General features: G+C 49.3%; 2 protein-coding genes across 11 annotated transcripts; both read left to right on the top strand.

The window, feature by feature from the left end:
- The first annotated feature begins 981 nt into the window (after positions 1-981).
- On the top strand, positions 982-4,227 carry LOC136559488 (C-type lectin domain family 2 member B-like). 3 transcript variants are annotated; one of them, XM_066554737.1, is made up of 8 exons: positions 982-1,161; positions 1,389-1,512; positions 2,198-2,296; positions 2,399-2,580; positions 2,781-2,881; positions 2,972-3,137; positions 3,533-3,671; positions 3,947-4,227. In XM_066554737.1, the coding sequence occupies exons 2-6, from the start codon at positions 1,416-1,418 to the stop codon at positions 3,084-3,086; spliced, it is 594 nt and encodes a 197-aa protein (XP_066410834.1). In that variant the 5' UTR covers positions 982-1,161; positions 1,389-1,415; the 3' UTR covers positions 3,087-3,137; positions 3,533-3,671; positions 3,947-4,227. The 3 variants fall into 3 exon arrangements, with proteins under 3 accessions (XP_066410834.1, XP_066410833.1, XP_066410835.1); XM_066554736.1 differs by having other exon boundaries at positions 3,533-4,227; XM_066554738.1 differs by lacking the exons at positions 3,533-3,671; positions 3,947-4,227 and having other exon boundaries at positions 2,997-3,085.
- A 6,945-nt stretch (positions 4,228-11,172) lies between these two features.
- LOC136559549 (C-type lectin domain family 2 member B-like) lies at positions 11,173-22,131 on the top strand. 8 transcript variants are annotated; one of them, XR_010784018.1, is made up of 7 exons: positions 18,367-18,499; positions 19,360-19,575; positions 19,931-20,029; positions 20,132-20,313; positions 20,514-20,614; positions 21,110-21,193; positions 21,383-21,567. XR_010784018.1 is itself a non-coding variant. In XM_066554837.1 (6 exons), exons 2-6 carry the CDS (start codon positions 19,428-19,430, stop codon positions 21,567-21,569), a joined length of 645 nt encoding a protein of 214 aa, XP_066410934.1. In that variant the 5' UTR covers positions 11,173-11,286; positions 19,360-19,427; the 3' UTR covers positions 21,570-22,131. The 8 variants fall into 8 exon arrangements, 6 of the variants coding, with proteins under 6 accessions (XP_066410934.1, XP_066410935.1, XP_066410937.1 ...); XR_010784019.1 differs by having other exon boundaries at positions 21,455-21,556; XM_066554837.1 differs by lacking the exons at positions 18,367-18,499; positions 21,110-21,193 and adding an exon at positions 11,173-11,286 and having other exon boundaries at positions 21,455-22,131.
- Positions 22,132-27,601: the final 5,470 nt, after the last annotated feature.

The raw sequence follows: 27,601 nt of genomic DNA, 5'->3' as shown, positions 1-27,601 counted from the left end.
AAAAGTATTTCCAAAAACAGCATGTGCTCTTGGCCTAGTGCCAAGATGCACCTGACTGTAATTTTTCCTTTACTATATTTGTCTCCTATTGTCCTTTATTAAACTTTTAAATTTTACCAAGAAAATAAACCGTATTTTCCACAATCATTTAGGCATCTAAATCGAGAGGGAACCTCCGTTCTCCCCTTGATTCAGGGCTTTGAACTGGCGACAAGAGGGAGTTTGCCCTTGGTGTAATCCATGAAGCAATTGAAACAGAAGGGTGAGGATGAGCCGGCGCTGCCGGCTGGGCTCAGTTTCTCCCTGGGGAAGGCAAACGCCGCCAGGCACCGAGCGATGCCCCCGGCACCGCCTGCGCCGCGCCCGCCGGATCCGGCAGCGCTGGAAGCTCCATGGAGCAGCTCCGCGCCTGCTCCGCGCTCGGCGCTCCGAGCCCGGCACGGAGCGGGGGCTCCGGACACATCCCCGTGCTGGGGCAGAGCCGCTGCTCGGGCCGGGCATCCTTCATCCCCCTGGTGCCGCTGCCAGGGGCCGAGGGCACAATGCTGGTTCCGAGGCTGGAACCCCGCTGCTTTACCTCTCGTTCTCTTGCCATGATTTGTGTCATAATAAATTCAAAGAATTCTCCCCAATCGCGTCCCTTTATACCAGTGACCGGTGAGTGATCTCTCCCTGGCCTTTGCCGATCCTCGAGCCTTTCCTGCTGTGTTCTGTTGCCTGCCCAGGGGCAGGAGCAGAGGCACAGAGCGCTTTTGCTGGCCGCGGGCACACGGCCAGGCCCAGCCCCGAATCCCTGCGAGAATTCACTGTAACAACCCCCAGAAGCTCTCCCCACCCCCCACCCCGCCGCCCTCCAGCGGAGTTACGATTCCTTCTAACCAAGGGTTTTAAGGGAAACGAAAAAGAAAGGACCTGACCGGACGTGACCTCTCTCCTCCCCGCCTCCTCCCCGCCCCGCGTTGTTTCCCACACGCTGTTTGATCAAAACGGCAAAAACAACCCACACCCACATCGGTTTCACTGAGGCAGTGGAGGCTGCACCCGCTGAGTCTGGCCGGGCCCGGAGCGGCGGCAACGGGCGGCGCGTTCGGGACATTGCGGAGCGGAGGCACCCGGAGCCCGGCGAGGCGGCGGAGGAGCTCGGAGGCGGCTCCAGCCCAGGTGGGAGCCGCGGTCGGTGCTGCCCCAGCTCGGGGCTCGCTGCGGGCGGAGGGGCCGCGCTGAGGGCCGGGGGGTTCTGGCGAGTTCCTGGTGGCGGCTTCCCCCGTGTCCCCCCTGCGCTGGGATCGCCGAGGGAGCGGCTGCCCGCGCTCTCCTCCTTGCCCGGATGGCCGGGATGGAGCTGGTGCCGCGGCCGCGGCCCAGAGCTGAGCCACGGTGTTCCGCAGGGCCGACACCAGCAGTGACCTCGCATCATGTACACTTCGCTGTTTCATCACCGCTGGTGTAAAGCTGCTCCCGAGGCCGAGCTCCCAAAGGCTTTTTCAGCACTCCCGATGTCTCCAAAGCAAGGTACTGTTTGTTGCAGGCAGAGAGATGCTGCCTGTGAGCTGGACGAGAGTGAACTCTGCTCCATTCGTGCAGTTGCGAATGAGCCCCAGCATGGCCAGCAGGGACCAGCAGCCGCGGTTCCACACCTGCCTGGGGCCCAAGAAGCAACCTGGCATAATCAGGGGGATGCCACTCATGAGTGTGCAGTGAGTGCAGATGTGGAGAATGGATTCTGCACCAGTAATGGGAGTGTGAGGGAGCCCCTGGCTCCCCAGGGCATATCAGCAACCAAGAATGAACACAAAAGGAACCTCAGAAGATTTTTGTGTGAGTGCAGGGCCACCCCTGTGGTCTCTAGGGTGGGGACAGTGTCCCCTCCCAAGGGCAGGGCTGGCAGGTGTGTGGCTGTTTCCCAATGTCTGGAAGAGGCCTGGTGCTCTGCTGGGCCCCATAAGTGGCTGGAAGCAAGAGCCCCAGCTGCCCCCAAGGCTGTGCAGTTCTCCTGCTGCAGCCTGTGCCCACTGCTGTGTCCCTGCCTGTGGCCACAGCTGTGTCCCTGGCTGTGGCCAGGCTCTTGGCTCTCTGGCTGCCAGCTGAGTGAGGCCCACACTGGCTCAGGGCTCCCTGCTCTGCTCCCTGGCCATGGGCTGAGCAGATTGCAGGCCCGGCTCTGCTTCTGGCAGCCAGCAGCTCTTTCCTGCTCCAGGTGAATGGATCAGGGGCCATCCCGTGGGCACGGCGGTGCTGATTCTGCTGCTCCTGGTGCTGGTGCTGGCTTTGGGGGTGGCCTTGGCTGTGCTGGCAGGTAAGGGAGGGGCAGCAGGCTGGGCCCAGCCCCTCGGGGCAGAGCGGGCTCCCTGCTCCCTGCACAGGGCAATCCTCAGACCTTCTCCTCTTCCCCCTGCAGCACCACAGGTTCCAGTCACACCTGCGACTCCGCTTTCAGTTCTGGGCTGTCCCCGTGGCTGGGTTGGGTACATGGGGGTCTGCTACTACTTCTCAAGGGATTACAGCACCTGGGAGCAGGGTCAGGAACGGTGCTCCGAGCTCGGGGCCTCGCTGGCCATTGCCAAGGATGAGGAGGCCATGGTGAGTGAGGGGCTGCGGGCGGTGTGGGGTGGCTGAGGGCAGCCTGGGGGTGCTCCTGGGCCGGGCTCGGTGCTCGTAGGGCCGGGGCTGCAGCCCTGGGCCGGGGCCTTGCAGGGAAGGAGCCCCGGCGTGTGGGGAGAGCCCCGGGCCCGTGTCCCCCCGAGGGGCCGGGGCAGCTCCCACTCCTCTCTCCTGGGCAGGATTTGCTCTCCCGCGTCTGTGGGAACGTCGATTACTGGCTCGGGCAGCGCAGACGGGGCGAGCGCCTGCACTGGGGGGACGGCAGCAGCTACAGCTCCCGGTGAGTGCCGGGGAGCCGGGCAGGGCCTGGGGGCACAGGGGCACAAGGGCTGCCCCTGGCAGCCAGCGCTGCCTCTGCTCCTCCCTGCAGGGTTCCTGTCCTCGGCAATTCCCAGTGCGTGTACCTGGCTGACAAGAGATTGAGGAGTGACAACTGCTCCAATGAGCGGCCGTATCTCTGCAGCAAGGCCCCTGCTCCTAGGTAAAACTCTGGCCAGAACTGCACCAAATGTGCAATTGCCTGCGGATGAGACAAGGTTGGGACTCAGTTTGTGGTTGTTTCTTGTTCATGTCATAACTGTTTTTGTTTTGCTTTATTGTACATACTAGTCAATCCTACTTATTATATATATATATCTATAAAATAAGTTACTTATACATATATAATAACTATATATATATATTGTAGTATATACATTGTGTATAGACTAGATATACAATATATGCTAGTATATCTAGTAACTGTATTATTATATGTATTATAACATTTATACATATTACTTATTATAATATATAATTATTATACATATTACTTATATGTATATATAAGTTTATATATATATATGTTGTCATCGTATTGTGAAAGTTCTGTACCTTCTTGGTGATTTCTCATGGGCACCTCCTTGCAGCAATGACTCCTTTTTCCTCACAGCACAACCAACAAACTCCAGCTTTCTTCTCAACCAGCGAACCCTTTTGTAGCACTCATCTTCTTATTGGACACAGCTGTGGCCTATGAAGGGCAGGCCTGTTCCTAATCTTTGTTGTTTAGTACAGCTGCAACTCCTCGGGTATGAGACTGCCTTCTGCACTATTTTCTTACATTCTATCCCCCACAATTCCCCCTTTTAATTACTGAGTTGCAACATCTCTGGAAAGATATGTTTGACTAAGTTGATATTATAACATATTCCTATCTCACTTAGGACTAACCGCATACAAATGTTCAGGCAATGTCTCACAGTAGGAACATACATTTCTAAGTTCTGATTTAGTGTTGCTTTTCACAGTCTAGAACATCAACCTAAGGCTTTTCATAAACTAATGTGTTTGCTCTCTTTTGCAGGGCCCTTTGCAAAAGACAGTAAACCCAGTACAATCATCTTTTGTGTAATTTCCATTTAACTTTGGAGTGCGTCTGTGTGCTGACCTTGATTCATTACTCAAACTTACATTACGTATCATCAGAAACCCTTATACTTACACTTCTAGAATATTGACAATATCAATAGCTGGACAATTTTATAAGGCAACTTACAAGAATAAGTTAAAGGCTAATATATAGCCTAGTAACAAATCAACAGTTACATAATTTTATCAATAGCTATACAACTTGAAGAACATTGATCCAGTGTTTGTCGAGTGTACTTTATGTTTATGAATATAAACTTTTAGACTTATGCCTAATCAGAGATTAATAGCTGCAATTCAATTCACACAAACAAAATGAACTTTTCATCAGTAAATGAATACACCATACTGAATGATAGAGCTACTCTGTCCCCAGCTCCAACTGCTGTTTTAATAATTCTCTTCTTCCTTTTACAGTTCTTTGTTGTATTAGTTGGCCACTGCAAGCCTCTCTTGCCCTGCTCTGTTTTCCATGTAGATGAAACAATCTATTTTTCTCTCGATATGTTATTTCCCATTGTGTCCCCAGTGGCTCACCTGTGCTCCAGGCGTCGAAATCTGTCAGGTCCAGAGCAGGCAGCCTCCCCTGCTGCTCTCAGTGCTACCCTGGGCTCTATCTGCAGCTGCACCTCGCCCTACAGCCCAGCCCCAATCACATTGGGTTACTGTGGAGATGGCCACTATACAATTTTAGAGGGCTTCTCTTAATGCTGTCTTTGCAGCTCTGCCTCTGCCTCTCAGAGCTCCATGTTGCTTTTGTTCCAGTGCTCGTGTAGCAGCGACTTAGCAAACCTCCCCCTGTACTCCTCGGGGACCCTGCTATTGCAGAGGCACTGGCTGCTGCTGTGGCCATGCCATTTGCACTTCCATCACACCACTCCTGTGTCCTGCTGCACACACTGCCAGGCAGGGGGAACCCGGCACCGTCCTGGGTGCCCTCTGGACTGCAGCCATACCTTGGCAGGGGGCACAGGGCTTGCTCCAATGCACCAAAAAAGCAAAGTGTGTAGTATCCACTCCTCCTATCCAGCACCCTTCTTCTTGGGGGTGGTCTCTCATATGTTGTCCAGACTTCTAGGCTCTCAGGTCTGCCTGGCTATAATTCATCTGGATTTTTAGGCTCTCAGGCTCTTGGTCTCCCTGCTCAGCTCCTAGGCTCCAGGTCCACCTGGCTCCACCATCTTACTGCTCTTAGCTCTGTGGTCATCTTCCTGAATCACCTTGGGATCATGTCACTTAATATTTAAGTCCTTTTTCCCAAACCACCACAGGATCATGTCAAAATCACATCAGGGTCACCAACTGTTGTCATTGTATTGCAAAAGTTCCATATCTTCTCAGTGATTTCTCATGGGCATCTCCTTGCAGCAATGACCCCTTCCTCCTCACAGCACAACCAAAAAACTCCAGCTCTCTTCACAGCACAACCAACAAACTCCAGCTTTCTTCTCAACCAGCTAACACTTTTGTAGCACTCATCTTCTCATTGGACACAGCAATGGCTGTTTAAGGGCAGGCTTGTTCCTAAGCTTTGGTGATTAGTACAGCTGCAACTCCTCAGGTGTGAGACTGCCTTCTGCACTATTTTCTTACATTCTATCCCTTCACATATATATATATGTATATATATATATATATAAAAAACTAGTTATACATACTTGTTATTCCTATTCTCATATCTTTGCCCGAGAGCCCCTTAATTTCAGAATTATAATAATTTAGAGGGAGGGGGATTGCATTTCCCATTGCCAGGGAGGCTCCTGCCTTCCCTAGCAGACACCTGTCTTTCAAACCAAAACACCCCCATCGCTCTGTGCCACTGTGTGGGGAGAAGGGAGGGAGGGAATCAGGGATAAAGTGGAACCCAGGAAGGAGAAAGCACTGTGGGGAAGGTGCATTAATAAGATTTGTCATACTTCTCATTCCATTGTTCTGAGGTGTTTTTTTGGAAATTCTATTAATTTCCCCACTCCTGTTACACCCATGATGAGTAAGAGATCTCTGGCTGCCTTTCTTGAGGCCCCCAAGCCTTTCCTGCTGTGTTCTGTTGCCTGCCCAGGGGCAGGAGCAGAGGCACAGAGCGCTTTTGCTGGCCCCGGGCACCTGGCCTGGCCCAGCCCAAGAATGCCTGCGGGAATTCCCTGCACCATTACCCGGCCCCACGGCAGCTCCAGGAGTTCAGAGAGGGCAAAATGGAAGCAAGGTGCCAGTGGGTGAAATGGCTTTGCTGGATCTGCAGGGAGAGGAGGAGGGAGAAAGTGGTGCAAAGTGTTCTGGTTTAGGGCGATTTTGGGAGAAAAACCTCTAAAGGCAGTTCCTCTAGAAAGCAAATTCAAGCTGCCCCGCCTCCAGCTGGTTCAGGAAAAAGCTTTCCTTGGATAAAAGCAGAAAAAAACTGTTCATTTGACAGGCAAAGCATTCACCACAAAAAGTGATCAATATCAAACAATGGAACCTCTCACTGTGCGAAGAGATGACAAACTCAGAAAGTCCCCTCTGTGGGATGTAGCCCAGTCCCTTATCAGTCTCTTATCAGTCCCTCTGGTGCCAGGCCCCACACCTATTAGCCTGGTGGGTTATAGGTGTGAGTTCCCTGCGCTCTTCTGGTGTTCAGTCCAGGGCAGGTTTAAACAGGAACAGAGAAAAAGGAAAACCCACAGTACAGGGAACTTCTCTGCCTCAATGAGCTAAAAAATAATGAAAAGTAAAGAGAGCTCTGCCTCGCCACCTGTTCTGCAGACAGCTCCAGGAGCAGCAATGTGCAGGAGTGAGTGCAGTTTTTGGTAACAACCTGTGCCTTCTCCTCTGCCCCTTGGTTCTCAGAACCTGCCTGAAAGATGCAGAACTTATTTCTGGGCTAAACAACAAATGGGGATATGAGTGTCATAAAGTCACCCCAGGATGCTCCTGTAACCCCCAAAAATAAAACTATTAATCTTAACAAATTCCCACAGAAATTACCAAAAATATTAACTCATTTATAAAAATAAAACCTAGGAAAACATTTCCTCAAAATATAAAAATAGCCCATATAACAAGCAACTCACTATAATAACACCTAATATTAAAAGAAAATCTAAATAACCATAAAAAACCATCATTATAAAAAACTCCTATATCAGTTTTAACCCCTGAAACCCTACAAAACAAGTTACATGAAATTTGTTTTTATCTCAACTCACCTCAACTATAACATTAAATCAATTAAACCGGAGTATTAATTAAATTTTAAAAATCAATACTACTTCCATTATTATTAATAATATAACAACAAATATTAGTAATATCAAACATACCATCTTACAAAACAAAACCACCGTCAATTTTCTCTTACTAGTACATAAACATAATTATAAAAAATTTAAAAGATTGTATTACATAAACTTATCTAACCACTCAGTCTACCCACAAACATCTTCAAAAACGAAAAATTTAACTAATTAAATTAAAACAAACAATAAATCCTAGTTAAACAATTTATTAAAGAAAAAAACCCAACCTTTTACCTTAACTAAAAAAAAAGTTACAAAATAAATTTTCAAATATTAATTATTATAATAACAGTGTAAGTAATAGTATCCTATATACTTCACTGCATACAACAAATAAATAAGACCATCAAAGAAGTTTTTACAGGCCAAACAAGAAAGACGTGAGAAATTGATTTGTAGAGAATTCTCAAGACCTGACAAAGATCAGACAGCCTTGAACATCCGTTTGCAAACACTGAGATAAGGCTGCTGACTTAGGAAGGTCACAAAACAGAGATGACATTGTTGAGAGAGATTGTTTCAACAAGTTTCAAAATATGGCCTTGCAAAAAGACCAGGCACTTTAGAGAATTAGAACTGTGAAAAATGCACTGGAACAGGGCCACGTGAGGTAAAAATACAGGTGATGGGTGTTAGAAGTAATAGTAGTTGTGGAAAAAAGATTCACTTGTGTTAAAATTTTAGAAGTTTAGTAGTAATGAAATAGTAATAAAAATTAGGACAGTAAGAATTTGTACAATCAAAGTTAGGACAATAAAAAACCAAAGAATTAGGGACGTCCAGGTGCTTTTGCATTCTGCCACAAAAGCACACCTGGCTAACAAAGGATTAACCCTTAAATGCAACAGCCTATTGCATTTCATATATCTCATACATGAATCAAACATTCCTCTCAAACTAAGGGGGTTTCTGCTTAATTTCAACTCTCCCCCTCATCTTGTAAATTAATCATTTTGGTCCCTCAAAATCTGAGCTTTCCCAATTAGGAGGCAAGAGTTCTTCTCTTGGGATCTTGTAGCCAATCTTGCTGTTATCTCTATGCGAAGAATTTCTTGGTTATCTTATCCATTCCTTGAGCTAGTTACAAAAAGTATCTTACATCACATAGTTTCTATTTTAATATTATGCTATAGCCTAAAAACTATTTACCACACTACTTAAAAGAGATCAATACAGCACTACTTAAAAGAGACTAATACATCGTAACTTTCCAACATACAACATATAGTGTGAAAAATGCGTATTTTATGATTGGCTTTTCACAAATATAAAATTAATATTATATGTGTTATGTTAGAAAATAATGCTGTATTAATTGTCTTAAGTAGTGTGTTAAATATAGTTTTAGGTTATAACATAATGTTAAAACAGAAACTATGCTATGTAAGATACTTTTCTTCTAAAGAAAGGACTCCCACCAAAACAGCAGCCACAGGACACCCAAATCTTTCAGAGAAAGAGAATTTATTGCTCCATTATCGAGTTCTTCCTGCCTCACTCAGCCCTGAAGACTCAGTCAGGATTCAGAGGAAGAAGCTGACACTGCCCAGGCAGAATCCTGGGTTTGAATGGAATTTATACACCATGGATGAGGTGTATGAATATGAGGTGTATGAATATGCAACAGGCTGTGGCTTTTAAGGGTTCATCTTCTGTTAACGTGGGTCCTTTTTCGGGCTTATTTTGCCCAGAAAGAGGTACCCGGACTATTCATAACTCTTTGTTTCTATTGTCTCATATTGTCCTAATCCAAACTGTCCAAATTATTGTTACTCTAATTATATTCCTATTTTTGTAACCATTTTATTATCATTAAAGTTTTAAAAATTTTAAAAACAAGTGGTTGGCGTTTTTCACGTATGGAATTTATTTTAATATTTGCAAAGAGCCAATCAAATAATAGGCGATTTTCACAGTAGTATTGTGTGGCAAAAGTTTTCAGCTAATTGGCTGAAAAACATTTATAAGGTATTGTAAACAGGAAACAAGTTACCTTTTACTAGAATAACTTTGACTCTTCCATCTCTTAGCTCTCACTCTTCATCGAGACTGACGATAAAATCCAATCTTTTAAAACACCTCTGCGTTACCCGGTCAATACAAAAATAAAACCCCCGAGGTGCAGCCCCTGCCCCGCGTGCCGAGCCATCGCTGTGGCCCCGCTCGCTGCTCCCAGAGCCCCGCAGGGCCCCGGGCCCGGCTGCCGCGGCCTTGGCAGCGAGGCCGCTCCTCCATGCCCGGCCCGGGCCGAGCGCCACCGCCGCGCGGGCACCGAGCCCGCGCCACAGCGCCCCCTGCAGCCGCGGGGGAGGCACCGCACCCGCCCCTGCCGGCCGCGCCCGCAGCTGCAGCGAGGGGAAAGCGCGCGCGGCCGGGAGGGCGGGGCTGGGGCTGGGCCTGCTCGGGGCAGCGCCGCGCTGGGCCCGTGTGCGCTGGGGACACAGCGGGAAAGAGCTGCGGCTCTGTTCTCGTGTCTGGGCCCGAGAGACCCTCAGCTTCTGAATTATAATAATGCAGAGACAGGGGGATTGCATTTCCCATTGCCAGGGAGGCTCCTGCCTTCCTCAGCAGACACCTGTCCTTCAAACCAAAACACCCCCATCGCTCTGTGCCACTGTGTGGGGAGGAGGGAGGGAACCGGGGATAAAGTGAAGCCCAGGAAAGAGGAAGCACTGAGGGGAAGGTGCAATTTTAGGATTTGGTGTACTTCTCATTCCCTTGCTCTGATTTCTTTGATAATAAATTCAAGTAAAATTAATGTCCCCACTCTGGCCTTCTTATGCCTATGAAGGGTGAGAGATCTGTTGGTAAATGATGGAGAGCAGCTTCCCAAGCTCATCTCTCAGCTCCCTCGTCCCCCTGGAGTGGATCCCCTCTGAGCCCACAGATTTATGAGCATCCAAGCAGCTCAGCAGTTCTCTGACTGCCTCCTCCTGGATAACAGGGGGCCATTCTGCTCCCTGACACCATCCACCAGCCCAGGAGTTCACTTGTCCTGAGGACAAGCTGTGTTTCCACTAAGGCCTGAGGCAAAGAAGGCATTGAGCACCTCTGCCTTCTCCTCATCTGCAGTTACTAAGTTCCCTCCTGCATCCAAAACAGAACAAAAGCTGGTCCTTCCCTTCCTGTTACTATTAATATATTTGTAATCCTTTACAAAAGTTGCCAAATTAAGTTCAAACTGAGCTTTGGCCTCCCTAATTTTTTTCCTACGTTGCCCTAGCAGCCCCCTTAAATAGTTCCTGAGAAACCTGACCCTCCTTCCAAAGATGATACATCCTCCTTTTATTCCTAAGTTCCTTCAAAACCTCATTGCCCATCCAGGCTGGATGTTTTCCTCGTCATCTCCTCTTTGGGCACACAGGGACAGTCTGTTCCTGTGCCCTCAAGATCTCTGTTTTGAAGCATGTCAACTCTTCCTGAACTCCTCTGTGGCTGCTTCCCAAGGGACTCTGAATAAGTCTCCTCAATAGGCCCAAGTGTTCCCTCTGGAAGTCCAGTGTAAAAGTCTTATTGATGTTCCTCCTGATATCACCAGATATTGAGAATACTGCCATTACATGATCACCGTGCCCCAGGAGGCCTCCAAGCAGCACATCTCCATTTACAAACAATACCTAACAAAGATCCATCCCTGGAAGGGTCACTCACAAGCTGTGATTGTTGCGCCCTGATGGTGCTCACTCCATGAGTGCTTTGGACGCCGGCCTTGTCTGTTTCCTTCTTGTCTGCTCGGGCTCTCGCACAACATCTCTTTGTATTTATCACGACCCAGTCTGCGTTCCAGCTGCTCGGGCTCCCTGCCAAACGCGTTGTCGTGGCTGCGATCCCAAAATCCAGGCTCCCTCGCTGCTCCTCCGGGCGCTGTTTGGCCAGAAGGGCAAAATCCCTCCCACACCGGGATGGGCTTGGCCCTGCGGCGGCAGCGGCCGGGACCGGCGGCTCTGACCGGGAGCGCAGCGGCGGCGGCGGCCCCCGGAGCCCGGAGGCGGCTCCAGCCCAGGTGGGACCCGCGGTCGGGTGGGACCCGCTCGGTGCTGAGGGCGGGCTCGGGGCCGCTGCTCGGGCGGGAGGGGTCCGTGCCCGGCTCGGGGCTGGCACGGGATGAACTTGAACGTGCGTTGGAATTTAGTCCCAGCCTTTTCTTGCCTCCTCCGTTCTCCTCCCTTCTTTTCTCTTTTCCAATCTGAAGAGGCCTCAGCTGCCTCCCGTTTTCCTTCCTCTCTCACCTTCCAGGTCCTGTTTCCCAGACCTTGTTCTTTCCATATAAAACCCCTGATAACCCGTTTCCCACTTAAGGCTTTGTTGGATCCTTGTCTTTCTGCCTTCTGTGGGTGAAGGTCTGGCTTTGAGGAGCACACCCGGCTCCCTCTGCTCCAGAAAGCAGCCTTGCACTTATCCCAATCTCCTGCTGCTGAGGGCTTCCTCAGGCTCCTGCTGAAATGAGAAATATCCAGGAACCTTTCCCTTTCCTGAGATTAGAATGGTTTCTGCAATTCCTTCAGATATGAGCACGATGGTTAAAACTCCACTGTGCAAATGAAGGTTTTCCCCTTCTTTCCCCACTCCATGCTCCGTCCTCTCCCTTATTTTGTCATCTCAGCAACTGCTAAGGAAACCTTTCTCATCTTGTCAATTGGCAATGCAACTGCTCTCTAATTCAGTTTTAAATAGGATTTAAGTCAGGCTCTGTCCATGCTGTTGATTTGCATTTTGGATGAAGTTGTTGGTGCTCAGCAAGCTCTGTGCTGCTTTAAAGCCTTTCTCCAAGGCTCAAAGAATGACCCTGGCAGGGAGTGCAGGAGCGTTGTGCGCTCCTGGTTTAGAAATGGAGTGCATCAAAGCAGGTTCCTTGAAAAGCCATCTCGAGTCAGTGAAACCAAGGCACTGGAACTCCTTTGGGAAATGGTCCATTTAGGACAGAGCCACAGTGCCAGAAGCTGTTTGTCTGATGGTCAGGTCATGCTCTGGTCAGTGCAGGGCCAGCCCCTCAAGAAATGCATGAGCCAAACGCAGCAAGGAGAGGGAAAGACCCGAGCCGAGCTGAGAGAGCCGGAGAGGTGAAATGCCACAGATGTGCCTGGAGCATGGCCCTCCCCAGCAGCTTTTCTTACAGTTCAGTGTTCAAAAGGCTGAAAGCTGATGCTCAGGACTTTGGGATCTGGCTTGGAACTGCAGAGGGGATGAGCTCCCTTACAGGAACTCAGGCAGGGCAGTGCCACAAGCCTGCAGCCAGATTGCTTCTCCTTCAGCTTTAATTCTATGGGTGCTTTTCGTTTGTTTCTATTTTTGTCTGTTTGTTTGTTTTGTTCCGGGTTTTTTTAATTAGAGATGCTACAAGAAGAGAAACAAGAGAGCAGAAATAGGCTGGAGCACCACTGCCACAGTAATTGATATTTTACTCTTCCTCTTTTCCTTTTCGAAATATATGTAGTTACCATGAACTTTTAAACTCTGTGGTTTGGGAGAAGCACTATTTTTTCCCTTTCTTTGGAAGAGATATGCAAGTCCTCTTCCACGACCCTGGGCCAATGCTCCCTGCATTTTATTTATGTTTTTACAATTAAACAAGGGGCTGATAAGATTGACAAGGAAGATACAACTCAGGGGCTTGCCGGGCAGCAGCCTACAAACTGTTTGGGTGATGCAGAGAGCAGTAGGGTGTGAAGGCTGCTTTCCAGTGTGAGATTAATCCGTAATAACATGCTCAGTGAGATCAAATGTACGGCTTAGAAGCCACTTGTTATTTCCCGGAGCTGGAGGGTTTGACAGAGCCTGTGCCGCGCCCGCCGGATCCGGCAGCGCTGGAAGCTCCATGGAGCAGCTCCGCGCCTGCTCCGCGCTCGGCGCTCCGAGCCCGGCACGGAGCGGGGGCTCCGGACACATCCCCGTGCTGGGGCAGAGCCGCTGCTCGGGCCGGGCATCCTTCATCCCCCTGGTGCCGCTGCCAGGGGCCGAGGGCACAGTGCTGGTTCCGAGGCTGGAACCCCGCTGCTTTACCTCTCGTTCTCCTGCCATGATTTGTGTCATAATAAATTCAAAGAATTCCCCCAGTCGCGTCCCTTTATACCAGTGACCGGTGAGTGATCTCTCCCTGGCCTTTCCTGCTGTGTTCTGTTGCCTGCCCAGGGGCAGGAGCAGAGGCACAGAGCGCTTTTGCTGGCACCGGGCACCCGGCCTGGCCCAGCCCAGCCCCGAATCCCTGCCATGATTCCCTGTTGAGAGCCCCAGGAGCGGCTGCCCTGGGGCTGCGCTTCTTCTCCAGCTGCAACGGCGTGGGGCCCTTTTCCGTACAACGTTCCTTTTTTTCGGAAAAAGGAGCGATCTGACTTCTCCCCTCCTCCCCTCTCTTCCTCGCCCCCCGCTGCCCTCCCCGCACGCTGATTGCTCAAAACAGACAAAATCCCTCCCGCTCCAGACATTTTCTCTATCCTGTTGCGCCGTGCCCGCTGTCTCTGACCGGGAGCGGAGCGATAGCGGCACTCGGAGCCCAGCGAGGCGGCGGCGGAGCTCGGAAGCGGCTCCAGCCCAGGTGGGAGCCGCGGTCGGTGCTGCCCCAGCTCGGGGCTCGCTGCGGGCGGAGGGGCCGCGCTGAGGGCCGGGGGGTTCTGGCGAGTTCCCGGTGGCGGCTTCCCCCGTGTCCCCCCTGCGCTGGGATCGCCGAGGGAGCGGCTGTAAGAGTTCCATCGAGGGGGAGCCTCCATTTGAAGGGACCTTCACAGATGAAAAAGATGTCCAAAAGCCCCCAGAATGGTCTTCATTGAGGGAAATTGAGAACGAAACTGCATTTCCACTCAGTTTAGGAGGCTAAATTGAGGAAAAGTCCCTCTTGATTTGTCACTATACAAACAGCCGTGACCCGTTTCTTCATCCAGAAAGGCTCATCTTTATTGCACAGCTCATATTTTAGAGGATTATCAGCTGGCACCGTGCTAGATCTAATTGGCTCTCAATACTATGGAAGTTCATTGGTCAGGAAATGGCATTTTGCATTTCCACTAAACCTCTGTATTTTTGGTTAGTTTACATATGTATTCTTCACTGATTCTCATGGGACAGATTTTTTGGTTTTGAGAGTGTGAAGCTGTTTCTCTTTACAACAATAGATTGTTCTGCAGACTGATTCTCATTCCTCTGATTCTCTCTCATGGGAATTAACAGACTAGCTGTGAGCTGCACCCAGCCCAATCAGCAGGCCTAAACCATGATATTATAAGGTATTTCTTCTACAGCATTTCCAGCCATATGCAGGAATTCCCCTTTCTTTTTGTTTTTTTAAAAAAAGCTTATGTATTCTGATGTTTAAAACAGTTTGCTCCTGTGAGATTACTCTCTTTTTAAGGTTATTCCTACTTATATATTAGGTACAGGGTAAGAGACATGAAAGACAGGTTACAGTCAACAAAGTACTCCAATTTTGTATTCTCAAGTCCAATCATGTCACTGACAAAGGATCTTGCAGCATGGGAGAACAAAAAGATAATGTCCAATGTCTCTTAGGGAATGGAAATAAATGACCATGGTTCTAAAGTCCCTATAGCTGGAACTTAGGGGCTGTGCTGCCCAGGCAGGAGGAAGTCCAGCAGCTGGGAATGTTGATCTTGGCATCACTGAATGTCTTTCAGCTTCATCCCTGGAAGCCTGGAGCAGGGAATCGCTGAAGAGGGTTGGCAGAGCACAATATCAGGGTGGTAAACACTGTAGGACAGAAGGCCTCTGTTGCCAAGGGGCCTCTCCAAGTCTCCAGGCACAGCCACGTGCTGGCAGTCCTGCCTCTGTCCCTGTCCTGGCCACCAAGGCTGAGTGGGGACAAGGTCACCTCTCTTTTCCCTGGGCCTCGCTTTCCCAGAGGCCATCGATGCCTGAGCAGGTGACCCCTTTGAACCTGCTGATGATAAAACACATGCACACCTTCTCCCTCAGTCCAAAATCAGCCAGGCCTTGCCATTGCACACTCACCTGGAGATCCTCATGTGTGGGACTTGGCCCAGCTGTGACTCAGACTCAGCTGGATTTTACCCCAAAAGAGCCAGGCATTGGCTTCCAGCCCTGGGGATCATTTGTTTAATTCAGGGCCAGCCTGAGAGTTCCCCCATCAGCCTTTGGTGTTTTTATGTCAAGTTGCCCAAGTTCTGCTCCCCTCGTGCTTCCTTGTTTCCCCCATAGGGTTACAGTTCTAGAATGTTCCACCCTGAGTGTATCCATTGTTGCTTCCCCTTTGTTTGGGGTCTTTGGATCCTGCCCCTCTTATTGTGCACGGCTGCTCCAGGTTTGTTGTTTCTCACCCTTTATGAAAGTTCTTTCTGGGCAGCTCCATGGAACCTGCTCCTTTTCATTTCCACCACCCTCGCCTGAAGTCAGGGAACCAGAGAGGTTTGTCACAGCCACCCTCACTGTGACACTTACAGAAAAGCCTTTAAAATACTTTTTGTATAAATTTTGCATTACTCAGACATTCTTTATGAGTCAATTGCCCTTTCTTTTTGCTTTTAAAATAACATGCATGTCTCTTGCTATGGACATGAAGGGAACATCAAAACAAAACAAAACATGCAGTGAAACAAGAAACTGACAGTAATCAAGAATAAGTCAGATAATACACATAATTAATAACACTTGTGAAATTGGATGATTATTAATGTCTAAAACACTGCACCATCACCCAGAGCCTGCAGCAGCTGCCAAACCTCATTTCAGTGAGGACCTGGAGAGCCATTCCCAGGAAAGGTGTCCAAGCTCACTTTAAAAACAGATCCAGCTGTCCTATTGTTAGAGGGTCACATTGCCAAGGCCAAGAGCCTTGAGTACAGTTTTGAGGCGGAGAAAACATCTGGGCTTGTTGGCAATTTTCCAACCAGGCAGAGCCAGGGCCTGGCCAGAGCCCAGACCCTCACTGGGAGGGTCTCCCTCACATACCTTAAAAAGAAATCTCTCAATAATAGCAGCTATGAGATGCCCCAAACACAGCAAACTGCTGGAGTGCTCCTGTGAGAATAACTGGGGCTGTGTGTGATTGGCACAGAGCAGGAGCAGCCTTGCCCTCAGCAGGTCACAGCCCTGGCCCACAAGGATGGGTCACAAAAGGGTCGGGAAAGGCCACAGGACCTCAGCTCAGATGAGGCTTTTGACAGAGCCCAGAGATCTCATCCTGGAACTCTGAAAACACAGGAAAATCAGGAGACAGCCCTGGCTGAAGGCACAGCAACCCTGCTGGAACAAGAGAAGGGACTAAAGGCTGAGCAGGCAGCGCAGGGAACGGCTGCAGACAGCCTGTTCAAAGAGATGCATCTGCAGCTGGAGAGCAAACCAGAGAGATCCCATAGTGACACCATGTCTTGTGGATAGTCACACAAAGATAGCTCAAAGTTCATGAAAAGCCAGTCATGAGTAAGGTAATGGTGTCTTATGAGTAATGCCTGTTATCAAAATGAGTGAATTGACATGATGGAACCGATCCCTCAGCAGTGACTGTCTCAGGAATTGGAGACAATATTCCTCCAGCATTGCTGTACCCACAACAATGGAAGACTGAACAGCTTCCAGTGGATAACAGCCATAATGTAGAACAACCACCCTCTCTCCTGTGCTATCTGTGGAAGATAGAACAGAAGAGATCACAGTGAATGATCCTGTCAGGCAGTGCAGCACTGACACCTGTGCAAGCTGTGAGAGGATCAAGGGCCCAACAAGCTGTAGCTTCTCCTGTCCAAAAGCAGGTGCTTATCAGTGTTTCATCACAGCTGTTTCAGTGGGATCTGTCTTATCTCTAGAAGAAAAGAACTACATCTTGCAATGCAAACCGACATATTTAAACGAAATTACCTTAGGGCCTAAAATTAATTGCAGTGGAATTCAGTGTCACCTCAGTGGCATTAGAGGTACACTTAAAGGAACTTAAAGTTACATCTTTAATACTGAATAAAAAACTGATCTTAATAAAACTGGAATAGAACATGAAAAGGCTTAAAGTGGAGACTTAACCTTGACCTTGTCCAAACTCAGCAACACTCAAACCTGACAGAAATCCACCTCAACATAAATGACTGTCAACAAAATTAACTCAATAGAGTTATAAAACATAGTTTAACATTACTCAGACATAGCTTTGCTTAATCTTACCAACACTAAAATCACATTCAAATAAACCAGAACTGAACTAACAATCAATATCCTTAAAAGTTCTGGGTACTACAAAATGTACCTTATCCTGCTGCTAATAATACCAAAAGGCACTGAAAATGTGAACAAAGCGTGGTTGAAATAATGGCATGATGGATTTACTGGAGGCATTAGAAAAGTGTGACAAATATGGTGACCCTACGTAATTTAACACTGAGGAAAACTCATGGCAGCCACAAATTTTAAGGAACCATAAATTTACTAAGACTTTTTAAAGTGCAATTGTACCGAAAGACACAATAATGTAGAATTTGGCAAAGTGTCCAACAAACCGGGAGCTTCTCGAGTTTATATTTAGTGTAATAGCATATGGTAAATATTATCAGCATTTCTGTTAAAGAAATTCGATTGTGTTGTGCTGCACATGATAATAAGAACGAAGCACTGCATTTACCTCTTTGAGTCTCTCCGGTAACAATTCTCAGAGAAATCAGAGTTAGTGAAAAACACAAGGTTAACTTTAAAAAGGCATTTCAGCCCATGTTTAGGCATTCTAGGACACGGTGCGTGAGGCTTCAGTAACCAGGGGCAGTCAGAGCCCTTGCGGCAAATGCCGGGGGTTCGTCCCGCCGCAGGGTTGGGGAGCCACGGGCGGGGAGTGAGTTCTGCCGGGGCCATCCGGAGCTGCCGGGCAAAGCCGAGCCCCGGGAGCGGGGAAAGTCCCGGCGGCAGCGAGGGAAAAGCCGAGCTGGGCCCCGCACGGGGCTCGGGATGAGGCGGGGCGGCCCCGCGATTTTCCAATGTGCTCAGCCGAGCCAAAGGGTTCAGGTTCCCAAATCCGGGCCGGCAGCGCCAGAAAGGTGAAGGACCCGATCCCGGAGAAGGCAGAGGGGAGCGCTGGGGAGAGGGGCCGGGGCGGGGTTGGGGAGCAAAACGGGCGCGCCACGCTTGGTTGCGTTCCCGCATTTGATTGATGGAATCGCCTCAGATCTGCGGCGGCACCGGCCGTGCCCGCTGTCTCTGACCGGGAGCGGAGCGATAGCGGCACCCGGAGCCCGGCGAGGCGATGGCGGAGCTCGGAGGCGGCTCCAGCCCAGGTGGGAGCCGCGGTCGGTGCTGCCCCAGCTCGGGGCTCGCTGCGGGCGGAGGGGCCGCGCTGAGGGCCGGGGGGTTCTGGCGAGTTCCTGGTGGCGGCTTCCCCCGTGTCCCCCCTGCGCTGGGATCGCCGAGGGAGCGGCTGCCCGCGCTCTCCTCCTTGCCCGGATGGCCGGCATGGAGCCGGTGCCGCGGCAGCGCTGGCTCATCCCGGCTGCTCTCGCTGGCACGGAGGCGGCTGCTCCGTGCCCGGCACCGTTCCCGCCCGTGCGGCACCGGGCTCGGGGCCGCTGCTCGGGGGGGAGGTGTCCGTGCCCGGCTCGGGGCTGGCACGGGATGAACTTGAACGGGCCTCAGAGCCCAAAGCGCTGCAGGCGCCGAGTGCGGGCACAAAGCGCCGCATCCTGCCTGCTCCGGGGCCGAGGCTGCTCGGCGCTGCCCTCGGTACCGGGACCCGCTCCGTGTCCACAGGCAGGGAGCCGCAGCGGCCGTGCCGGCGCTCGGTGTGCCCGGGCTCCAAGGCGCCGGGGCAGGGAATGCGGGGCACAATGGTGAGCAGCCCGGGGCTGCTGCTTCTTGCCCCTCGGCAGGGGCGGGCTCCGAGCCGCAGCTGCCCCGGGCCAGCAGCAGGCGGCAGCTCGCAGGCGCTGTCAGCGCCCGGCCCGGCTCGGAGCTGGGCTGCAGCGGCTGCAGAGCCACAGGGGCCGGGGCTGCGGGCACCGAGAGCTCCCGGAGGCTGCGCTTGTCTCCGCAGCTGCTGCCGCACCTCTGGGCAGCGGGGACAGCGCAGCCACAGCTGGCACCGCCCTCCTGAGCCCCCAGGGCCGGCACCAGCAGTGACCTCTCCCCGTGTCCCTCTCAGGGTGCCATCAGCGCAGATGTAAAGCTGTTCCCGAGGCCGAGCTCCCAAAGGATCTGCCAGCACTCCTGATGTCTGGAGAGCAAGATGCTGTTAGTTCCAGGCAGAGAGATGCCGGCTGTGAGCAGGAGGAGAATGAACTCTGCTCCATCCCTGGAGCAGTGAAGGAGCCCCTAAAGAACAGATCAGCAACAGAGAATACACTCAGAAAATTCCTGGGTGAGTGCAGGGCCACCCCTGTGGCCTCTAGGCAGGGGACAGTGTCCCCTCCCAAGGGCAGGGCTGGCAGGTGTGTGGCTGTTTCCCGATGTCTGGCAGAGGCCTGGTGCTCTGCTGGGCCCCATCAGTGGCTGGAAGCAAGAGCCCCAGCTGCCCCCAAGGCTGTGCAGTTCTCCTGCTGCAGCCTGTGCCCACTGCTGTGTCCCTGGCTGTGGCCAGGCTCTTGGCTCTCTGGCTGCCAGCTGAGTGAGGCCCACACTGGCTCAGGGCTCCCTGCTCTGCTCCCTGGCCATGGGCTGAGCAGATTGCAGGCCCGGCTCTGCTTCTGGCAGCCAGCAGCTCTTTCCTGCTCCAGGTGAATGGATCAAGGGCCATCCCGTGGGCACGGCGGTGCTGATTCTGCTGCTCCTGGTGCTGGTGCTGGCTTTGGGGGTGGCCTTGGCTGTGCTGGCAGGTAAGGGAGGGGCAGCAGCCTGGGCCCAGCCCCTCGGGGCAGAGCGGGCTCCCTGCTCCCTGCACAGGGCAATCCTCAGACCTTCTCCTCTTCCCCCTGCAGCACCACAGGTTCCAGTCACACCTGCGACTCCGCTGTCGGTTCTGTGCTGTCCCTTTGACTGGGTTGGGTACAATGGGGTCTGCTACTACTTCTCAAGGGATTACAGCACCTGGGAGCAGGGTCAGGAACGGTGCTCCGAGCTCGGGGCCTCCCTGGCCATTGCCAAGGATGAGGAGGCCATGGTGAGTGAGGGGCTGTGGGCGGTGTGGGGTGGCTGAGGGCAGCCTGGGGGTGCTCCTGGGCCGGGCTCGGTGCTCGTAGGGCCGGGGCTGCAGCCCTGGGCCGGGGCCTTGCAGGGAAGGAGCCCCGGCGTGCGGGGGGAGCCCCGGGCCCGTGTCCCCCCGAGGGGCCGGGGCAGCTCCCACTCCTCTCTCCTGGGCAGGATTTGCTCTTCCGCCTCCGCGGGAACGTCGATTACTGGCTCGGGCTGCGCAGACGGGGCGAGCGCCTGCACTGGGGGGACGGCAGCAGCTACAGCTCCCGGTGAGTGCCGGGGAGCCGGGCAGGGCCTGGGGGCACAGGGGCTGCCCCTGGTATCTTGGTTTGGCAAGACAGATGTCTTTTAAGAATGGCAGGAGCCTTCACTGAAATGGAAAATGCAAACCCCCCTCCCTCTGAATTATTTTAATTTTGAAATTAAAATTAAAATATTAAAATATTCCTTAATATTAAAATATTAAATATTAAAATATTCCTACTCCCATATCTCCAGCAAAGATATGGGAGTAGGAATAAGACTTCTTGACTAGGAGGACTAAAAATAAACATGTAATCATAGGAACAAAAAAACCCCTACTGGCCAGGTCAAAATATTACCTGGCACCCTGTGTGTCAGCGTGTTGGCACCAGTCCCATTCAATAGTGCTTGCAGCCCTCCTGCAGGGACAGGTGTGCTTGTGTTGGATCAGTGATCATGTAGAAGGCTGGAGTTTTCCTCAGAAGGTCCAGTCATGTTGTAGATGGGCCTGGTCTTCCTAGGGGAATCCAGTGAAGACAGCTGCTCCTCTGGGAATGCAGTGGGCAAAGGCTGCTGTGGTGTTCCAAACCTCCGATTCTGTCCAGGTAGGAATGCTTGGCTCCTCCTCCTGGGCGGAGCATCTCCCCATGGAATGGGGTGATGGAATTTTATCAGCCATGCAGCGACATTCACTTGCCCATTAAGACAATATATGTCCTGGAGGGAGGATTGATTGTGGAGGAGATAAAGAAAACTGCCCAGTTAACAGAAGATAACTGCTCTTCCTCTAACAGATGGGAATAAAATACCCCTATTTCCAACCTAAGGCACCAGGCAGCCAGCACTGCCTCTGCTCCTCCCTGCAGGGTTCCCGTCTTTGACAATTTTGAGTGTGCGTACCTGGCTGAGAAGAGATTCAGGAGTGACAACTGCTCCAATGAGCGGCCGTATCTCTGCAGCAAGGCCCCAGCTCCCCCGTAACAGGGGCTGCAGAAAGGACCTTCTCCACACTGGGCAGTGCCAGCTTCACCTCTGAGCCCAGCACAGCGCTGTCCTTCCTCAGCTGCACCCTGTGCCTTGCACTTCCTCTCAGGGTCACCTCAGCGCCTCTTCATGCCCAGTGCCAACGCTGGGCTGGGGCTGCAAAGGAAAAGTCTCTGCAATCCATCCTGCCACCAATGCTGCCTGCAGTGAGTGCATTGCCCTCATTATATGTGAGAAACATGGGTCACTACTTACACTTTTTATAATAGTTTATTATGGGTTAATATTCCACCCTGGCATGCTTGTCTGCTTGCACAGGGTTAAATTAAATGATGTTTTCTATATACTGTTACATATTAGAGCTACATGCATATTTATACGAGTTTTTAAGAATCCAAACACAACTTTGAATCTACGTGCTCTTTTGCTTTTTTTAACTTGTGTCTTGTCTTCAGGCGACTTTGTACCTTAAACTAGTATATTCCATGTTTTTTTGGATTCTATCTTTTTTTATTTTCACTCCCTGAAAATGAGGGTCAATAAAGTCTTTTTTTTCCCATGCTTGTTTCTGTTATCTTGTCTTTCTGATAAGCAAGTCCTTGAATGTGGGAAATCAGTTAATTATTTGACACCATTTTCTGAGTTAGTTACGTGAAACAATCATTCCAACATTACGCAGTCTCTATTTTGCTATGGTCTAAGATAGTGTCTATTACACCACTATTTATAAAAGCTATAGGGTGCATAGATAAACTGACAGGTTATACTGTATCAGAAGCAGTAATTACAAATTGCACTATATCAGGATTTTTGTGATCCATAATCACTTGCAAAACAAAAGTTAATACATAAATGCAGAAGCCAATACCTATATTTGTTATTTATAATATTATACAGCAAGCTCAAATGGGAAATCCAATTCACCCTGGGCTCCTGGAAATCATCACAAACTGGCCTGAAGGTGACACTTCTGGACTGTCCTTGGAAGATGTAAGAAACCACCCTCACTTTTAAAATCTTAACGGTTTATTTAACCTTAGAAAAAATACAACAGACTGAATAAGGAAAAATTACAGCTCTGGGGGATCTCTGTGAGTGTCAGCCACTTGTTCATTTACAAAATGGATGCTCTGCCTTTTATACCCTCAGCCCCTCCCAAAGTTTTGCCAGTCAGCTCCTTCTCTGCCCTCCCCAGGTGGAGATCACTTCCTTACACCTTGATTGGAGCTCAGGTGTTGTCCTGTGGCCCCTCCTGGTAATGAGCCGGCCCTCCCCAAATGCCCCGAGGCTGCTGGGGCTGCTGCAAGGGGGAGGGAAAGGGGACTGTGGGGGGAGATATTACAGTGACAGCACTCTACAGCTACAGAACTTCTCCTGACATACACATAATATCTGTCTCTTAATTGTTTGTGAGCCAACCATCACAATATTAATGTATAAAAACCCCCCTACTTTTCCTATGAGTCATTTGGCTTGAAGAGTTAGCTGCCATTTTCAATTCTGATAATCTCTCAAAAAAATCTTAATGAGTGATACTAGAATCTGTTGATGAGGGTGAGGACAGTGGGAAGAGAAGGAAAAAATCTCAGGTTTTCCTTAGACAGACTTATTTGGGATGGACAAAATGGGATCACTGAGCTCTGGTGTGGCTTTTGGACCCCATCTACTGTGCCCATGGGGTTGCTACTCATAGCAGGTGTATCTTAGTGCTGAGTGCAGAGGCCAACTCAGTCTTGCCTTCTAGTCCCTGTTGTATTACAAGACAGCTGAGCAATGGCAGAGCTCTGGGGTGCCTTTCTTGCCCCCACCTTACCATGCCTATGGGATTGCTGCCCACAGCAGGGCTATGGAATCTTCTCAGTGGTGAACACAGGGGCCAACCTGGTCTTGCCCTCTATTTCTTGTTTCACTCTACTTGTTGGTCCTTGAGGAAACTGCCCATAAGGAAACCTGTTATGGTTTCCTCAACAGATGCTTGTAATTCTCATCTATTAAAACAGACAATTACATTAATAAACAATACAGTTCAGACTCCCTGCCCAAAGTGTTGGTTAATCTTCAGGCTGGCTGGAAGCTTGACTCCACTTTTCAGATGTCTTCAATCTTCCTTGGCTCTCTCCCACCTGGTCTGCATGTTACAGTCTGTTCTTTGGGTTCTCTCACCAGCCTTTAATTCTGTTGCCTTGAGTCCCTCTCGCTCTGTGGTTGGCACAGCCCATTCAGCTCTTAGGTAGAAGGATCCTTCCAAGCCAAAAGGATTTCTGAAGCAGTCCTTACCTGCAGCCCCTGGGTGCCTTCAGGCCATCCATCAAAATCCAAGAAGGAGTCACAGGCATCTGAGGTAAAATTAGGGTTCCACAAAAGTAAAATTTCTCTTTGTTTTTAACAGAGGCAGATTTTAATCTCTTAAGCCCAAATCTTCTCTGACATACAAAGGGACATAAAATACAGAAACCCTTTAGTTCCAACTTGAAACATTTGTTTTTTGGCAATTCTATTTGTTCATGAAGTGTTGCTGTATGAACACTACCGAAGCACACAAATACTGAGACTACTACTGCAAACTGCAGAAATTACCGAAATTCTCTTCTACTGGCAGCAAGAGTAAACATGTCTAAAGGTTTCTTTGTATGGAGAGTAGCTACAAGGAATGGTTTCAACATCAAAATCAACTGGAAAAAAATGATTTCAGGTGAAGTGTTAAAAATGAACACTGTGTTATAGATATATACTATAGTATTGGCTTTTTGCAACTATTAAAGTGGATTCTGTATGTGTGGTGTTAAAGTGACTTTGCTATAAAGATATAGTTTATATTTCTGTTGCTAACTAAAACTTAGAAATAGCTGATATAGATATGCATGTGATTAAATGCCTGCTTGGTTGAGATAATATCCAAGGAATATATGATGCCAGCTATCAGCATTCATCTTCTGAAGACAATGTGGACCCAGGCCCAAGAACTGAAGGTGATGATAAAATGGACTGAAACCACAACCAAGAAATGTGCATGCTCTAAAAAGCAGGACCTGAGCAGGTGTTCTGCAAAGCAGTTCTTGGGGCATGTAAACTAGTTTGGGGAAAAGTTTACATATGCACCAGGCTGATGCAATAGAAATGCTGTATAAAGCCTATTTCCAAACTAGCAGGTGTTGGGGAAAAGTTTACATATGCACCAGGCAGATACAGTAGAAATGCTGTACAAAGGGTGTTCCAAACCAGCAGGTGTGCTCTTGGCTGAGGGCCAAGACACATCCAGCTGTAACCTCTGCTTTGTTATCTTTGTCTCCTATTAAACTCCTTTATTAAACTCCTACATTTTACCAGAAGAGGCAACAGTGGGTTTTTTTCAGGTTATTTCAGGTATTTTCTGAGCCATATTTTCAAGATGATTCACAGAAACCAAACTGAGGGCAAGAGAGCATTCCAGTGAGTCATAGTTTGACATGGGAAGAATGTCAAACTTTAGAGAAGTGATAAAAATTGTTTCTGCTTAACTCAGAGTCTGTTGAACCACTAAGAACTGAACAGGCCTCTGTGAAAGACCCCGATAAAGACCAAAGGAACCGCGATCTTCCCCTTCCCCGTCGGGCCGGCAGTGAGGCGGCGCAGCCGGGCGGGCGCTGACACGGCCCGGGCTGGGCCCCTTCGCCCCAGCCCCGCAGCCGGGCAGGGAGAGGGCGAGGGCGGTGCTGCTGCGGGCAGGACGGAGCCGGCCTTGCTCTCATCTCGCTGCTTGCTGCACCCCCAGCCCGGCCCAGCCGAGCCCCGGGAGCAGCCCCAGGCCAGCATCGGGACTGTAGCCCAGAGAAGCGGCCCGCAGCCAGCGGGCAGGGGAAGGAGAAGCCGCCCCTGTCCCAGCCAGCGCAGCCCCGAGCGCTGCTGCTGCTGCTGCTGCTGCTGGGCTCTGCCGGGCGGAGCAGATCGGAGCCGCTCCCCAGCCGCAGCTCCGCGTCTCTAACGGGGTCAGGGCAAACACCCGCAGGCTCCAAGCATCATACAAACCCTGTCCGTGCTTCTGTCCTCCCTCGAGTGAGAGAAAAGAGCAAGGTACAAACGGGTAAAAGAACAACATGGAAACATCACGGTCGGTGAGGAGGAAGTTAAGTCCCAGATGGGAGGGATGAGGAGATGCCTTGATTTTAAAGCTGAAATCCCCTTATAAGCTATGGAGAAAAGACACTTTTTCTCTATAATGCATAAAACTATGGGGAGATGAAGGGTTCAAATTGATATCCAACAAAGGCCTCCACACTAAAGTAAGCAGATGTTAAAGGAGCTGTAATCCCATGAGAAGTTTGCACAGAGAAAGAGAGAAGAGTAATCCCATACTCCCAGGAGAAAATCTCTGTTCCCAGGGATAAAGATGATTTTAGAAATAAATAATAAGAACTTTTTCCTTTCATTAGCTCATCTTTAAAACAATACCCCATTAGTCAAAATGACCAATAAACAAGCTGTAGGAAGGATGTAGAAAATGAGAGAAGCTTCACGATAAATTTTCCCCAGGCAGCTGCAATTTGTGACCAAATTAGGAACCAGAAGAAAACTCTTTCCTTTTGTGGAGAAGTCTCCAGAACATTAACAAGAGGGACTTCCCTCCCTAAATAAACTGAAGAAAAATTTTTTAGAGGTAGTAAACTAACTGGAAAGTTTTGGTTTTGTTTCTTTACTTTGTCAGTAGAAAAGAAAAAGTTGTGGGAAGAGGAGAAGTTTTAGAAGTTCTCTAAAGGGTTTGCTTTAATTCTTGCTATTTTTTTTCTTTTAATTACTATTAATAAAATTTTCTTCATACCCTTTTAAAGTTTTAAGCCTGCTTTCACTTTCTCCTAATCCTATCTCACAGCAGGAAATGAGTGCACTAGTGATTGACCAGCACCAAAACCACAACACAGGGTACTGTAAGACTCGGCTTTTTCAGGGAGAGGAGGGAGGAGCAAAGCTTAGCAAAGCTTTGCCAACTTTGGGTCCTCTCACAGAGAATAAAACAAAAGTGACTACACTGTTATGAATGAGGTCCCTGTATGTCTAATTTAATAAACCACAAAATTAGAATTTAGCACCAATTTTAATTGAGCAGCAATTTTATATAAAATTATACAATTAGAAATAATCAAGCAGATGCAAAAAAAAAAAAATTGGCAGTGGTTTGGATAAAGTATAAGCAAAACAAATCAATTCGGGTATGGGGAGGGTTTTTTTCACCCTGCCTCATGTACAAAGGCAAAAGGACCCAAACACAACTTATACACTGTATGCTAATACATATTCATCAATATTTTCCTGTAAATCCCCTCCCATTTTTGATTCCTGCAATCTCTGTCACTGCACTGCACAGTCCATGCTCCGCCTGTTGCTAAGGGGTCTTTTGGCCTTTTGAGGGTCTCTTCAGAGGAAGGCTCACTGTCTTCCTCGCTGCCCTCTGAATATCCTGGCAGGTTGGGCATGTGCATTACCCTTTGTGTTATATAAGTAAGCATTATGTTCCAACTAAGTCTTATTATTTCATAGATAGGACTACTATTGCAGATTGCATATTTGGAATCATCCCAGCTTTGCTCATCCCAAGGCCAATTCTGTTTTAGGATATTGCTTATCTCAATACTCCATCCTGTATCCTATTTTCCCATGAACACCTGAAAACATCTGTTTCATGACACTATTTACATATCCTTTTCTTCTATTACTTTTCAAGAAATATTTTCTAAAATATCAGTACAGTTGCAATTAGTGCAGTTAGCACGAATCACATTCATTTATCACAATTTTCCCCATTTTCTCTTTTGATCATATTGGTTCATGCTTTTTATTAAAAGACTGAATTTCAGTATCTTCTACATCCCCAAAAATCCAGGTTTTCACATTCCCTCATTTCTCTTTTTGATCAAATTCGATATGTGCTATTTTCACTTACATAACGCAGGAGATAAAAAATGGTCTAGGCAACAATTCCAATGATGAGTCCAGCTAGCATAAACCACCAGACTTCCCCAAAGTGGATCCAACTTTTAACAGGTATAATTTGCTTT

Source organism: Molothrus aeneus, chromosome 8 (assembly GCF_037042795.1).
Source record: "Molothrus aeneus isolate 106 chromosome 8, BPBGC_Maene_1.0, whole genome shotgun sequence".
Lineage (NCBI taxonomy): Eukaryota > Metazoa > Chordata > Aves > Passeriformes > Icteridae > Molothrus > Molothrus aeneus.
The sequence above is the reverse complement of the archived record's forward strand: the minus strand, read 5'-3'. Positions and strand labels throughout refer to the sequence as shown.